This window comes from Canis lupus, chromosome 24 (genome assembly GCF_003254725.2).
Source record: "Canis lupus dingo isolate Sandy chromosome 24, ASM325472v2, whole genome shotgun sequence".
NCBI lineage: Eukaryota > Metazoa > Chordata > Mammalia > Carnivora > Canidae > Canis > Canis lupus.
Window position 1 is genome coordinate 29,458,362 of NC_064266.1, and position 15,909 is coordinate 29,474,270.

General features: G+C 43.5%; 1 protein-coding gene across 6 annotated transcripts in view; it reads right to left on the reverse strand.

Moving 5' to 3' along the window:
* Positions 1 to 15,909, reverse strand: part of CHD6 (chromodomain helicase DNA binding protein 6) — a 203,653-nt gene that overhangs the window by 11,021 nt on the left and 176,723 nt on the right. For all 6 annotated transcript variants that reach the window (XM_025470093.3, XM_035705853.2, XM_025470092.3 and 3 more), the window contains 7 exons: positions 11,974 to 12,034; positions 11,048 to 11,264; positions 9,493 to 9,701; positions 6,863 to 8,434; positions 3,485 to 3,636; positions 2,893 to 3,099; positions 1,173 to 1,625 (listed from right to left, as the gene is read on the reverse strand). In XM_025470093.3, the coding sequence (XP_025325878.1) occupies positions 1,173 to 1,625; positions 2,893 to 3,099; positions 3,485 to 3,636; positions 6,863 to 8,434; positions 9,493 to 9,701; positions 11,048 to 11,264; positions 11,974 to 12,034 (2,871 nt within the window). The remainder of the gene's footprint in view (positions 1 to 1,172; positions 1,626 to 2,892; positions 3,100 to 3,484; positions 3,637 to 6,862; positions 8,435 to 9,492; positions 9,702 to 11,047; positions 11,265 to 11,973; positions 12,035 to 15,909) is intronic.

The following is a 15,909-nucleotide window of genomic DNA, read 5'->3' on the forward strand; positions in this document are numbered from 1 at the left end:
TGTTTATAATGGGGTCTACAAAGTCCAATGTGGCGCTAAATAAATGTTTGCATATTAGTTTTAAAAAATGGTCTATGATCACTACAGAGAAACTATGGGTTTGCACTCTAAAAACTGAGACAACTGCCTTAAAAGTTTGCAGGACTGGGCTGCCACTTCAGCCTCCCAAATTATACAGAAAGTGTAAGAGGAAGATCAAACTTTAAAACAGACCAAATAATAGAGCTTAATAATAAAGCTCTTAGGTGCTAGTGAACAAAGCCCTTGGCTTGGTTCCCTGACCTGTCACTTTATTGGATAATCTTGGGCAAATTATTCAATGCTTGTAAGCCTCAGTTTCCTCATCTATAAAATGGGAGTAATAACAACACCTTTTCAGAGTTGTGATGCTCAAACAGGACAGTCATACTAACGCCTGAACACAGCCTGGCACACAGTAAGCACTCAATGAATACTGGTTCTTATTATTCCTTTTAAGATAAGAAAATATGAAATATGATTCCTATTTTGGAGCTTGAAGTTCAATAAACAGGAAAAACCAAAACACAAAGGTAAGTCAGTTGTCTTTGACACATTAAGTAAAGTCTAAGGGGATCTCTCTCCTGGCCAGGCATACAGCTTCTAACTTTATCTGCTGCTTACAATGGTCTCCTCTGGGTTTAGGGCATCTTGCTGTGATCCTAATGAACCCTCGAAGCAGCCCTCTGTGGGAGATGCTACAGGCCCACTTCACTAGGAGCACAAGGAGGCATGGTGGTACGTCCCGTGTCACCCAGTAGGTCAAGCAGTTTAGGAACCTGATGCCTGTTCCCTCTCCTGAACCCAAGTGCCTGGAAAGCCCACTAACCTGGAGTGCCACTGCCACAAACTCAAACCTGCTTTACTCAAGCACCAGCAGCTCTTTGAAACCCGGGTCGGGGATCTGGGCCATTTGTATTTGAAATGGCAAGACCCCTGGCTCATTTCTTCAAGCTGTGCACAGGTGAAGGGTCTATAATGGATTAAATGTGTTTCTAGAAAAAAATGGAGCAACTGATAATAAGAGAAACTAAGTAGGGACATTTGAAATAGGGATAAAAGATCTACAAATCAAACATCCTGTGTCTGAGGAAGTGTTTTGTTGCTCAGTGTAGAAAGGTCAATGTTTTCATTTAATGGCCTCATATACCCACCAAGATTCCAGCCTGAAGTGTCTGCTCCTTTAAAAAGATGAGGTCCATCCCTCCTTCGACATGTTTCCGTCTCCCTCTCCGTCTCCTTGTGGCAGCGTCATCTCTTCTGAGGCTTCCATTGACGATCTGTCCTGTCACTGGATGGATCAGGCCAGCTTGTAGAATTCCTGACAAGTCCATGCCGAGTGCTCCTTGAAGTGAACCAATAGCCCCAATCTTAGGGGTGCTGGCGCTCACTGGGAAAGGAGACGTGGCTCCTGGAGACCCCTCTGACGTGCAGGAGAGATCTATTGCAGATTCCCCATGCCAGCCGTTGAGGACGATGGGGGGGTGCCCGTGAGTGGCAGAGAACTGTTCTAGGCTCCGGGCCTTTGCATCCCTCTCCACCTCAAACTCATAGGGACGTCTGTGCTTTTGTTCATCCTTTGTGAATACTGGAGCCAGGAAGCTCTCCTGCAAACACAGACATGTGATAAGAGAGGTATGAATGCCACTTCTGTGGCTGAATGGCAGCTCTTTCTCCAGGCCTGATTTCCTCAGGTCTAGTAGGATTCCTAATCAACCTCTTAGAAGTTCTTTCCATTCAAACCTTCTGAAACCTTAGCACCAGATTACTTGGACAGCTTGTTTTTTTTTTTGTTTTTTGTTTTTTTTTAAAGATTTTACTTATTTATTTGAAAAAGAGAGAGCTAGAAAGCACAAGTGACAGGCAAGGCAGAGGGAAAGGGAGAAGCAGATCCCCCCGAGCACAAAGCCCAACATGGGGCTTAATCCGAGTATCCTGGGATCAAGACCTGAGTTAAAGTCAGACACTTAACCAACTGAGCCAGCCAAGGGCCCCTCACCTGGATAGCTTGTTAAGACAGCAATTCTACTTCAGTGGGCCCAAGATTCTGCACGCCTAACAGGTTTCTAGGTGCTGCTATAGCTGCTAGTCCATGAACTACCCCTGATGTTCAAGACCATAATCCAGGGAATCTCAACCTCAGATGTATATCAGAATTCACTGGAAAGTTAAAAAAAAATTCCAACACTCAGTCCACAGCCTGGACCAATTAAATCAGAATCAACAGCTTTTCAAGGTCCCCAGCAGGTTCCAATGTGCACTTGAAGAGTGAGGGCCAGTGTGCTAACAATGTACCTCAAATTAAGCTGGAGCTGTAAGTCTGAGTTTATAAAAACCATTCTCTGATTTCCCTTATTTCTATCAGCTGCCATCATTCTTATCGTCTTTCCAGTGTGGAACATACTGATCCATTCATGCCTCCCTCTCCTAATATGTTTATTAGTCATCAAGTCATGCCTACCTACATCCGCCCCCTTTTTACCTACTCTACCACTAAATTGGTCCAGGACCTCATCTCTTCATCAGATTCCCACTTGGCCTCCCAGACCCTGGCCCTCTTTCTTCCTGACCATCCTCTCCCCCAAGAACCTACATAACCCTTCAGTCAAGCTGTAAAACCCTGCTTTCATCATGCACTTCCCTGCTCCAAAATTTTAGTAGCTCCCTGCTTCCTAGAGGATAAAATCTAAATTCTTCAATTAATACCAGTGAACTTACAGGGAAAAAAAAAAAAAAAAGCCAAAGAAAGAGAAAGAGGAAAAGAAAAAAACACAAATCTATCCATTAAGTATTTGCTGAATGAATGACTCAACTGAGAAGTACAAAGTGTCCTTCATTGTTTGTTCATAGTCGACATTATGCTTATGGCCTCACCTTCTGGATCTGGGCCACCAATGCTGCACTACTGCTGAAGCTGTGTTCTGATGCTTCTGGCTCTGAGAGGCTGCTCCGAGAACCAGCACTGCCCGTTAACACCGGGGTGGGCAGGGTGCCTGAAGGCTCATATTGCTGGCTGGAAGGCCATTTCCCCTTTAACACCACGTGGCAGATATTATCCAGGCGGTTGATTATCACGCGATCCTATAAAAAAAAGACCAAAAGCTCTGAGGAGTAAGCAACAAGCTACCCAAATTCACAAAGTCCCTAGGGATCACGTGTCACATTTTTCTAACCAGAAGGAGTTGATTAGAAAAAAGCACACTCAAATGTACTCACTTTACAAGTCTTAAAATAAGTTCTATGGTCTGGACAATGAACATTAAAGCCATAGTGTTTTAAATACGAAGGCAGTTTTATCTTATGGTCTAATTAGTTGAATGTGTATTTCTTTAATGTTCAAATATGACATTACTAATACCTTTTCAAGACACTACACATTTTTCGGAGTTCACTTTCACAAATACTCTACAAGCTGAGAATGTTTTGGGTAGAGAATGCATACTGGGAGGGGGCGGAGGGGGGTTACCTTTGGCCACTCAGAGAAGGAAAAGAGGGTCTTCTCCTGGAGCAGCTGAGCAATGGTGGGAGCCCGAGCCTCCTGCAGGTCATCCCCAAGATCTCCTGCAATGCCTGATGTTGAGCTTTTGCTCTCCTCTTCAGAGTATTTCCCTGGGTAATCTGCAAAGAAGGGTTTAAAAAATTAATCCAGTACTTGGGAGACAGTAATGATCTCCAAGATTAGGACAGCTGATCTGTCTTTTCAAAAACTTAGCCCATTCTGTGCTTATTTGAAATTGAACATTAATTACCATGCTTTCTATTTCCAGAAGAACCCCAACAGTTAAGCCATAAATGCAGATCCTTTCTCTAAGGCTATCCATGCAAGTCACCTGATAACTTTGCATCCACAACCTAACAAAAACAAAAGAGATTGTCCTGTGTACCCAAGAATGAGAGCAACATGAGCAGCAAGAGGCTTGTACATGTGGCGTACAAGCCAAGAGGAAACTGAGCATTATAATACTTTTATACATTTGAAAGCAGTCTTTGAAATGTAACACATTAAATTGCTGACATTAGTGATTAAGGATGAAAAGTCCCAAAGCTTACAACAAAGGTAAAATAGACCTGTTTCATGTCAAAAATGATGCAAAAGAACCTAGAACATTTAAATTACTTCACTGATGGAAAGATATGGAAATGCAACTCATTCTTTTAAGTTTCAGTGGTGAAGTTTATTATCAATGTGAAATGGATTTTTAAAGACCCATTTACCAGTAAGGGAGGGAATGATAGGGAATGAACACAAGGTAGTGAAATGTCCAGTGCAGGTAAAGTTGGGAGCCTCTTTTCTTGTGAAATGATATGGAATGTAGGTCCTCTGAAATGTATAGATTTCACTGGTGACCTATGCATCAGTCTAGAGAGCCACAGGGACCCTTCACCAGAAATAAGACTTCTTTAGGCCAGCAGATTCAAGGATATTTGAGACAGATGTGGCCCTGACCCTCAGATTCTTATATGGTTTCATGGAGGGAAAGAGAGTCAGGAAAACAGTTATAATAAACGAATAAACTATAAACAGTGGCAAGTGTTATAAAAAGAAACAAGTTGCTAGGATAGGAAATAAGAGAAAGCAGAAAGGAAGGTTGGTTAGAGAGAGTTTCTCAAAGGAGAGCACACCCAAGAAGAGGAGGAGGATGCTGAGGAATTAAGAGACACATCCAGGGGGAAAGTGCAAAGATGAGGATAGAGGGTTATAATCATTTGCATAATGTTGAATCCTGTAGGTCACGATAGAAAATGCGAATTTTACTCTAGACCTGATGGGGAACATCACTGAAAGGTTTTTATTTTTTAAATTAAAAACAAAAATTTTTTTTTAAAGATTTTATTTACTTATTCATGAGAGGCACACAGAGGCAGAGACACAGGCAGAGGGAGAAGCAGGCTCCCCACAAGAAGCCCAATGTGAGACTCAATTCCGGATCCTAGGATCATGCCCCGAGCTGAAGGCAGACACTCGATCACTGAGCTACCCAGGCGTCCCTCTGTTTCAAGCAGAGAGGTTGGATTTAAGTTTTAAGAAAAAGTAATGAAAAAAAAAAAAAAAAAAAAAAAAAAGAAAAAGTAATGATGTGTGAGAGAAAACCCTGGAAAAAGAGCCAGGAGATGTGGGGGTTGGCCCCAACAACCATACCAATTACTGCTCCTTTACAGTAGACTGACCCTCTCTGCCCCACCTGTCCCACATCTCCTGTGTGTGGAGGACCCCTTCTGAGGTCTGCAAAAGCATTTTGTAAAGCACTGGGGCAAGGGGGCCCACTCATGAGTGTGTGTGCCGCCCACCAAAGCTCATTAAGCCGACATTGCAACAGAGGGGGTTTAGTGGGTAGACACTTCTCTAAACCACACTCTTCTGGGACGCCTGGGTGGCTCAACAGTTGAGCATCTGCCTTCAGCTCAGGGTGTGATTCCAGGGTCCTCCGATGGAGTCCCACATCAGGTTCCCCACAGGGAGCTTGGTTCTCCCTCTGTCTCTGCTTGTGTCTCTCATGAATAAAAAATAAGTAAACAAACCATACTCTTCTACACTCTGTACTCATTTCACTGCCTGGTTTTCAAGGACTATTTGGTGATTTCCCCCACAACAAGGTTCAAAGAAACAATATAAGTTTTATAATCTAACACATTAGCAGCGATCCTTTGTGGCATAGGCTGAGGATGGACAAGGTCAGAGACTGGCTCCCCTGGGTCAGCTGGGGCCATAAGCTGATTAAACTATTTTCAGCCTGTCATCCTAGCTAGTGTGTAAATTTTAACTTGAGTTAGGTACCTGTCTCAAGGGAGTCACTAATCACAGTGACTAAAACCAAAGGTGAGGGAGCATACAAAAAAAAGGGGAAGCTAGATCATACAAGGGAGCTTAGCTGAGCTCCCCTCCCTCTTTCCCTCTTTGATATAAAAGTCACTGTCCCAGAAGGAGGAGGCTGTGTCTGTCTAAATCTCTGAGGACCATACCCAACATCAAGTCAGACACGAACAGGGATTTTGTCTTTTGGGGTTTTTTGACAATAACAAGGATAAATGGAATTATTTTTGTTCACTCTAATATGCCCTCTTGGGTCTGAAGCAAAAACTAACAGTAAAAAAGTTAAAAACTAACTCTTGTTGCTCAGAATCTCTAATCAAAGGGATAGAAATACCTAAGAGTCATTTACATTTAGACTCTTAACATTTAAAAAGTCCTCCTAACTTGAAGCCTTATCTAAGACTTCCCTATTTAAAAAGATTTGTATTTATTTGTATTTTTGTTGAGTTACTTGTAATTTTATTTTATTTTTTTTAGTTACTTGTTATTTTATTTTTATTTCTGATTCTAAACCAAATGTACCAACATTGAATCACAAGCTTCTGACAATGACATGACTAACAACAGCACTGTGTTTGCTCACCTTAATAAAGATCACATTTATTTGTACTTTTGTGGAGTTCCTGAAAAGTTAACTGTCCTTATAGAAAAATGCAGACTCTTGACGTTCCTAAGCTTTTCTACTTTAGTTTGAAGCACCTCACCTAGTGGAAGAAGTTACTTCCCCCTCAATGCCATGGCTAGCATCTACCACATAGAAAGAAGCACACAAGCCCAGCCCAAATCACAGGGTTGATGAGGCACTTTGCCATGATTGTTTACAATCATCCTCAATGTTCTAGAACGATATCAGAGTTAAGCTACTCTGTCTCACTTTCAGACAAGGCCTGTGACCTTTGGTCTTAAACCACAGGGACCGAGGGCAGGTGCAACTCAGAAGCCACGCATCTCCTGACACTCCCTCTGTGCTCTCCCCTTCCTACTACGTGAGAGCTCGCTCATCCAATATCCCATAGACCCCACAGAGCTTACCTTGAGCATGGCCGTTCCCATCTCTGTCAAAATCATCTTTACTCTCAAAATCCATGTCTTCAGACTTGAGCTCACTGGCTTCTGAATACACATGGAAACCTTTTTTGCCTTCTGCACTGTCCTTCCAAGGCTCTTTTAACAGCTCATGTTTCCCCTGAGGGGGTTCTGCTGGAGTAGCAGTGGGCTCGCCCTCCACTGTGACACTGTTGGTTTTACTTTTGTACATGTCTGGGTGATAACCCTTGGGTTTCTCCACTTCAAACCCCTCGTTCTCGAGGCCTCGTGTCCACTGGTCTGCGTGCTTGCAGTGACACTGACAGGCCGCTTGAGGAAAAGCCCCCTGTGGTCCAGGATTCTGATTCATGGCTTCCAGGCCTCCTCTCTTGGCTTCCTCCACATGGAAACTTCGGCTCTTTTCCCTTAGGGTATCTGCAGTGGGCTCAGCCAGATGCAAAACCTCCGGCCTTTCCCTCAGGCCTGTGGCCACGCCTACATTCTCCTCCTCATTTTCCTCCTCTTCCTCCTCATCGCTGTGGGTCTGACTCAAAGCCAATTTGCTTTCTAAACTTTTGTCTTCTAATAAATCAATTAATTGCTGATCTGAGGACAGGCTTCTTCTGGAGTCACAGACACTAAGATTGTACATATCTACAAACCCACTTTCATTTCCTTGATCCAAGGAAGGGGAAGCTAAGCATTTGGCTTCTAGTTGCCCAATGCTTTCAGGCCTCTGCCCTGTCTCACTGCAGAGCTCCCCTTCCCTTGAAAGAGAGAGCAACAGATGCTTTCCATTTTTGATGTTCATCTGAGCTACTCCTGCTTCTAAGCTATCCATAAAAGAGGGGCCTGTGGGTATCTCTGCCTCGTGGCCACCAGGCTGGCACTTCCCCTCTTCACTTGCTGAGCTGGCCAGCGCATCCTTTCTGGGTTCTATAGTAGAGGGGCTTTCCTGGAAAGAGCCTGGCTCCTGGCTAAGAGCCTTCTTACCATACATCATGCTTTCCAAGGACTCGGGCAGCAGACTTTCGTCGTGGGTGATGGAAATGACATCTTGAACTTTAGAAAGAAAGTTTTCACAAGACATATCAGATAAATTGCCCCCAGGTGGAGGAGGATGATCATCTCTCCCTTCTATTTTCACTAGATTCTCAGGCTCATTTTCAAGGGGCTCTGAAGTCCTGTTCATCTGAGAGTATGTGAGAGATTCATACAGTTTGGAGTTGGTCTGGTAAAGGCAACAGAGACTTTCTGGTGCTTGGGCGTCCGTTCTCTTATGCTGGGCGTAGTTTCTGTAAGCGTCCAGGAAGGACAGCTGGGGGTCAGTCATGACATAATAGTCGGTGCGGTTTAGCCCATGTTTGGCAGTGCCAACGAGCAGGTCCCGGTCATGCTTCCCACACTCCCACCAGACAGGGAGGTAAAGGCTGGGCCTGCAGAGCTGGAGGCGCTCGTGCAGCTGGGGGCACCTCAGCACCTGCTCTCGGACCTTTCGCAGCAGCTCGATACGGTAAAGGGTTCTCGCAGCCCGTTCCTCAGTGATGGGTTCCACGTAGATGCTTGGATCTGGGGGACCTGGAGAGGCAAGGCAGAGACTATCACCAAAGGTAGCCCCAGGACACTTGCCACCCACCTGGGCCCATGCATCTCTGGGTCTAGCAGCTTAACTCCCTGGCTCCCCAGCACATGGGTGTGTGTGCCCCTGACACAATGGAAAGCTACCAGAATAGAAGGTTCTATGAAACAAGGACAGATCCAGTGAAAGAGGAGCATGAAAACTTCAGTTCTGGAAGGAAGATAAGCTTCCGTTCAGTAAGCATGTACTCTGGCCTCTACCTAAGGTACTGTGCACATGTCATTGAGTTCTTATGGCAACGCCAGGCTGTACCATCATTATTCTCATTTAAAGGATGAGGAAGTAATATGTCAGATATGCTGACTTGCTCAAGGTACAGAACTAGGATTTGAGGCCAGGTCTTATCAGTAGGACTGTGAGGTCCAGCTCTTTGCAATCTATCCAGATCCCAAATTTTAATGAAAACACCCTAACCCTATCACATGGGGGCAGGCTGCTATCAGCCCAGGACTCACACTGGGTGGACTCCCAAGTTTCTTTTAGCTTTCCTACAATACAGTCAGATGGGCCAGATCAAGTTTATCTTTAAGTGTGAGGCAGGAGAGGGGCAAGAAGGAAGATGCTCCATCCCAACCAGGACACAATTTCTCAGAAGGGGTCTCTATTGGATCAGGGATTGTTACAACCACTTACTTTTTATAGCTAGAAGTCAATACATGGGAAAAGTTAAAGTTACTAAGATATAATCTACGGAGGGAGCAAAGTTTGCCACGGAATAAATCTCTAATTAACAGTAGCCTCCCAATACTCCTGTGATGTGTTAATCTGAATTTCAGTTTTTGTTGACATCGCATCATTGTGGGAGAGAGATTTCATTCTGTGAGGGTGGACCCAAGTAACAGGTCATGAATTTGTGAAAACCCACTTGTCTTTACCTGAATTCTTCAGGTAGACTCCACTCTTATAATCAAGATTACCTGAAGTGGTTCTGTACCTTGAAAATAAACATGCCCTTTCCCAGTCTCATCAGAGACATATGGACAGAGAGCTTTCTCACCGCCATCCTTCCATGTGGGCAGACGACAGACATTCCGGCACATGGCCACAAAACTATAAAAGTAGTGCTCCAGGCTCTCATCCGATTTCTTGTCTAAACGGGAAATGATGCGGAACTGTGTCCAGTCAAAAGTTTTCTTTTCTTGATCATAAACAACCCCGAAGGAGGACACTGCTCTGTAGAAGTCTGCTTGCTCTCTTCTAGTCCACCTTGGGATTTAATCAGAAAGGGAGAGTGAGCTCTTGTCCCTTTAAAAAAAAAAAAAGCCAACAACTCCTTACTGAGTGCCTACTAGGAGAGTCCATGGAGTCAAGAAAGCAGGTAGGCCTGGTGTGACTATCTTATTATTTTTATTTAAGTTAAATTGGGCTGAGAGGCTTATAACAAAAACAGCCTTTCATCCTACCTCCACTTTCAAATCTCTCAACTTGTTCTTCCAGTATTTACCTAAGTCACATGTGCAGACTTCCTATCTCTTAATTCATTAATTTTAGAGATTACTTAAAAGTCTATTTCTACTTGTGGGAGATGAAGATTTTAAGATACTATATATGCTTATGTGAGGGGTTCTGGGGCACTGTACTCTACATCCCCAGAGGGAGTCCAGGTCAGGAGTAGGGTGAGAGGCTCAGTGAAGGAGTGAGAAGCAGAGAAGAAGGGTTTAGGTTCTTTTCTTCGGAGCTGTGAAAGATGGGAGACATATTTTCTCTGAATTACCAAATTTCATGAAGCCAGAAGGTATACACAGAAGTGGATTTGCTATTTTTTCTATTTGGCATTCTTTTAATTCACTGGATGTTGCATCAGAAGGATAGATAGAAGTCTCAAAGAACTACAGCTTTGTTTCTTTCTGGTGGCATTGTTCCTAGCTTGTGTGGTCCTTCTGTCGCCATTTTTAGGATAACTCTCAGATGGGCAGGTTACTCCTGATAATTTATCCTCTCCTTTTGGGCTGGCATTTTATAGTACTTGGTGCTCTCAAAGGCTTGATAAGAACTAGTTGCTGTAATATGGCAGCTTCGATGCACACTATTCACTTTGGTACTAAAAAACATGGTCTAGGGGCACCTGTGGTTCAGTGGTTGGTTGTCTGCCTTTGGCTCAGGTTGTGATCCCAGAGTCCTGGGATGGAGTCCCACATCCGGCTCTCTGTAGGGAGCCTGCTTCTCCCTCTGCCTATGTCTCTGCCCCTCTCTCTGTCTCATGAATAAATAAATAAAATCTTAAAAAAAAAAAACAAAAAACAAAAAAAAAACATGGTCTGACATATGCTAATTTTAAACATTTCCAGGGATTGGGGTCCAACCTAAGGAAGAGGATTCAAGTTGGAAAATCACAGAAGTCTGGGAATTGTGAACAAAAGGGTTTCCTAGATCTCATCATCAACTTCTCAGGCAGCATGACAACACCATCACTGGAGGCTGGACTGAATTAATTCTGGAGACCCCCTAACTTCACAACGAGAACATTAAGTACATTTGGTCTATCTTCAGCACTCTCTTGTCAACCTTTACTCACTCGCAGCTCTGTATGCCCTATGGCCACGGACTTTTACCTCTTTTGAGCTTCCTTGTTGATGAGATCCATTTCTGAGGTTCTCCTGAACATCTCTTCTTGGACCCAGTATCCTTGGTTACCTGGTCCTAGGATTTCTGGTCGGCAGAGTTCCTTGCGGTTACAGCGCTGGTACACGGTGACCAGACGCCTGAGACGAGCCGTGAGAGCAGATGAAACTGGCCAGGGTGATTTGTCTGGGTCGGAGCCATCCTGGGCTTCAAACATCAGTGAGGATATTAGTATTTACAAACAGAACCAAAACAAAGGTGGCTTTTTTTTTTTTTTTTTTTTAAAATAAAAACACAGCTGACTCAAGGACCCAGTCATTCAGTTCAGGAGCTAGGCATAGCTGGAAGGGCTGAAATTCTGCTTTAGAAACATCTTTAGGTTATAGATGGCTCTGTCATCTCTCACAAAAAAAATGCATCTGTCCCTGGGGGCAGAACCAATCTGAGGACCTTGTGCTAAGGCATGGGAACAAGCAGACCCCCCATGGCCTTCTCCAGATAGAACTATGGGCTTTTGTGTAGCTGGGTCTTCCAAATGCCAAGGACTTTATTAAATTTGAATTCAGAAAAAGCAAGCAAAAAAACAAGCCACATCAAACCAACCCTCCCTAACGTTTCATCCCCCCAAATAATTACATAAATAATAAATCAATGAAACAACTCCTTTTTTCTCTCTCTGACTCCATCCTGACCTCAGGTATCACTGGTCTCACTTCTGAATTTCAACAACAGGTGGCAGAAGCTTGCCAGAGCCACAGTAAAGCTTGGTGTGTGACTCCAGGAGAGTTTGATGAAGGTCAACTTGGCTTTTTAAAAGAGCCTCCTTAAAAAAGCACATTTCTATTACATGTAAGCTCCAGGATAACTACAAGGAGGGACCTTACTTTTCTTTGCCTTCAGAAGGACACAGTCTCACCTGCCCGGCTGTCATCTTTCTTTTCGCCAAAAATGCCATCACCTCCATCACTGGAGCTCTCCTAGGGACAAATGAAGTCATGCCATCAGCAAAGCTGCAGCCCAGGACAAGTCAGCTCAGACAGCCACCATACAGCAGGAGCTCTCTCCTGAACCATGAACACCTTGAAGACCTAAATCATCCAGTCAATAAAAATCTTACTTGTGCAGTTTTAAAAGAACCAGAAAGCAGTTTATTTAAAATAAGCATTTTTAACTAAAACTGTATGGAATGATTCTGTCTGCAGAGAATTAGCTGAAAGAACGATGAGCTGGCATGCTCTCCCAGGCAATTATATTTTACAAGCACTATTTTAGCTGTGAATTTAAATATTTGCCTTACCATCATCTCTTGCAATTTAATACTGTCATTTCACAAAGGTTGTGCCTGCATTTTAGGTTTTGGGTTTTTTTTTTTTTTTCTGTGAAAAAGTATCATGTTCATATTCATTACGGTTAGCTTGCTTCACAGCAACAGATGCTCTTGTCCTAAAACGTGACTGCTCCAGACATGAGACCTGATGGTGCAAAACCCCCAGGAATTTAAAATTAAAATCACAACTGAGGCTCCAAGTGAATCTGGAGTAATTTCACAGGCACAGAGCTTATCCAAGTTGGAGCGTTAGTCAAACTGGCTCTAGTGGATTCCTTTACAAACCCTTTCTTGGTCTCAGGAAGGGAACTCTGAAAGCTCTTTATATATAAGGTGCGTGGGAGAGTTTAGGGGTGGGAGAAGAGTGTGCTATTTTTGACTGGACTCCATTTTTAACATGAAAACTTACTGTCCTTTTGATTAGCATCTTTTGAATGACAGAAGAGAATAATCCCAGGACTCAAGACTTTGGCCATTAAAAAAAAAAAAAAAGACTTTGGCCATATTAGGGAGAGTCAGATGAGACTAAGGATCAATAATCTGTGTTCTGCAGGCTGTTTTTATGTGGCTCTCAAGCTAAGAACAGTTTTTCACACCTTTGTAGGGGAGAAGAAAAAGAGGAGGAAAGGGAAGAAGAAAACGGGGAAACAGGAGAGTGAAAAGAACATGCTACAGGCTGTGTGTGGCCCCAGGCCCAAGATATTCACTATCTGGGCCTTTACAAATAACATATGATGTCTCCTAGAAGAGTGCACACAGCCCAGAGACCAGGAATCTTGGTTCAGTAGGAATGGAGAGACACCTATGATTGGCAATAGTCAAAATTCTAACCATTCTCTTAGGCCCCTAATACCGTGGAAAGGGCTGAAAGAGAAAACCGTGAAAGGGCAGAGAGGAGCAGGGGCACGTTTTCTTTCTTACAAAATAGTGATAATAGAGAACTCTGTGAAATCTTTTACGTGGCTTATCTCACTTAGCTCTCAGAATCACCTCACGAGGTAGAAACTATAATACTCCTAAGTTTACAGATGTAGAAAACAAGCCCTAGAAAGGTTCTGTAACTTATCCAAGGTCTTTCAGCTATCAAGTGGCAGAGCTGGGTTTCAGACACAGTAGGGGGCTGATGACAGCTCTTATACTTTCAAACACTTCAAACATCCTAAAAAGGGCCAAACAAGAGTCTGGATCGAAGTTTTGTTTTGGAAAGTGAAACATATTTAGAATTGGGGAATACCGGGTTCAATCCCTTTCCCTCAGCCCAAACGGTTTCCTGCCATCTAAGTCGAGGAGCTAGCATCCTCAGTGTGATCTATTGTACCATTTTAGAATGGCACTTAACTATGCCACCTCATCTTCTCCCACTATTTAGGTAGTTTAAAAAGTAAGCAAAAAACTACCAACCGTGCCCTACATCCTTTCCTGCCACTGACATTTTTGAGTATCCTTACAGTATCTACAAAGATCCTTCGAATGCTGAAATGTATAATTATAGACACTTTCAGACTGAGAAATGTTCTACAGTTTACCAAATGGAGCATTGAGGCGCCAGAGCCACCCCGCTCCTTATTACATTGATGGGTGGCACCCCAGATCCCCACAGCAGTTCTCAGCTGGGTGTGAGGCAGACACAGGACATGAAGGTTTCCCTTCCAGTCCCTCTAACAGTCTAACAGTTTCTGTTGCTGCAGTTTGTAACAGGAATAGCCTCAGGCAGCCCCTTGAGTAAGGTGAGATCCTGGTATCGGCAAGTGTCTTTCTCTGCCTGCTCTCTCTTGGAAGCACTTCCTCTCTCTTGAAATGACAGAATGGAGAAGACCTGGCTCATTCATAGCCCAAGTGAAAAAGATGTCATAACCTTAGTTAATAATCAACGTAAAGTGAGCGTGTTACATGCAGCTGTAGTGGCAGGCTGGGGACACAGGAAGCACAAGGAAAACCCTGCATCTGAGGTATGCAGCTTAATGTTTACTATTTCATTGTTTGGTCTTCCAGGTTATGAACTGATTGGAAAGAAATATGCATCTTAGAGGAGGTGTGAATTTGTCATTTCAGCATGAAGGGTCTCAGAAAGTGCTGACCACAAGAACCTCAAAACAAAGGAAACTGAAAACACAACAAGAACAACACCACCACAAAGGAAACGGATTGGTTACATGGGAGCACACGGGAGCAATTTCTCCATCTGGAGCATGCATGTGGTTTGCAGTCTGATGGTCCGTGGTTCTTTTTTTTTTTTTTTTTTTTTAAGATTTTATTTATTTATTCAAGAGAGACAGAGAGAGAGAGAGAGAGAGAGAGAGAGAGGCAGAGGGAGATGTAGGCTCCATGCAGGGAGCCTGATGTGGGACCCAATCCCAGGTCTCCAGGATCACGCCCTGGGCTGAAGGCGGCGCTAAACCATTGAGCCACCCAGGCTGCCCACATCAACTGTCATTAATGTAAAACTCAAGGATTTTATTATGGAAAGATCACAGGGCGTAAAAAAAGACTGAGTAGGGGAGACATTGCTCTTGTGTCCTCTAGCCAGTAGGACTTTTTTTGAAGCTAATAGACTATTTCAGCTTCCTTCTCTCTAGAATAGGATAAGAATAATGCCTAACTGAAGAGGAAATATGCTTTGTTAGCTTAGAAGTACTTTACACTCAAATATTATTACTATTTGAGTTTAGAAAACCCTCAAACTCTGAACTTGTAAGAATAGAATAACCGTTCACTTCTTAACTGAATTTTTCTTATGATGAGATTTAGACCATTTTAGGTATTAAGTTTTTCACAAGAGTTTTTCCAAGTTCACTCTGGTTTTGACTTCACCCTCCATTTACAGACCTTCTGTTTCAGAGAGCACCTGTAGCAGGCATGGCTGCAGAGCAAGGATGACTTGCTGATTAGAAGATGTGATGGGGGGCAGCCCAGGTGGCTCAGCGGTTTAGCGCCGTCTTTAGCCCAGGGCCTGATCCTGGAGACCCGGGATCAAGTCCCACATCAGGCTCCCTGCATGGAGCCTGCTTCTCTCTCTGCCTGTATCTCTGCCTCCCTCTCTCTATGTGTCTCTCATGAATGAATAAATAAAATAAAATAATTTAGAAGATGTGATGGTACTTGTAAAAGGTGGGCCACTAGTACCACTGTTTCAGTTAAAAGAGCTTTTACTCTCTCTATATCATATCAGGTTTGATACAGAGAGATTTTGTTTACAATTCAAGGCTTCAGACTATTTCCAACACAAGTGAACTTTTAGACTGTTTTAGAAAGTCTCTGCATATTCATTGCCTCCAACTGCAATGCAAAATCTGTAACTGTTTACCAAAGTTCTACTGGTATTAGAACGGGGGGGGGGGGGAGGAGTAGACTAGATCATCTCAAGTGTCCCATCTAACTCTGACATTCTGATTCTCTGACCCACACATCTTAGGAGGACAACTATTGTGAGCTCTGAAAGGCAGCAGCAGAACAGTGAGGATATGGAGATGATGCAATATAGAGAAAGGCAGAGGAACTAGGGGTACTTCACCTGAAAAGACACTT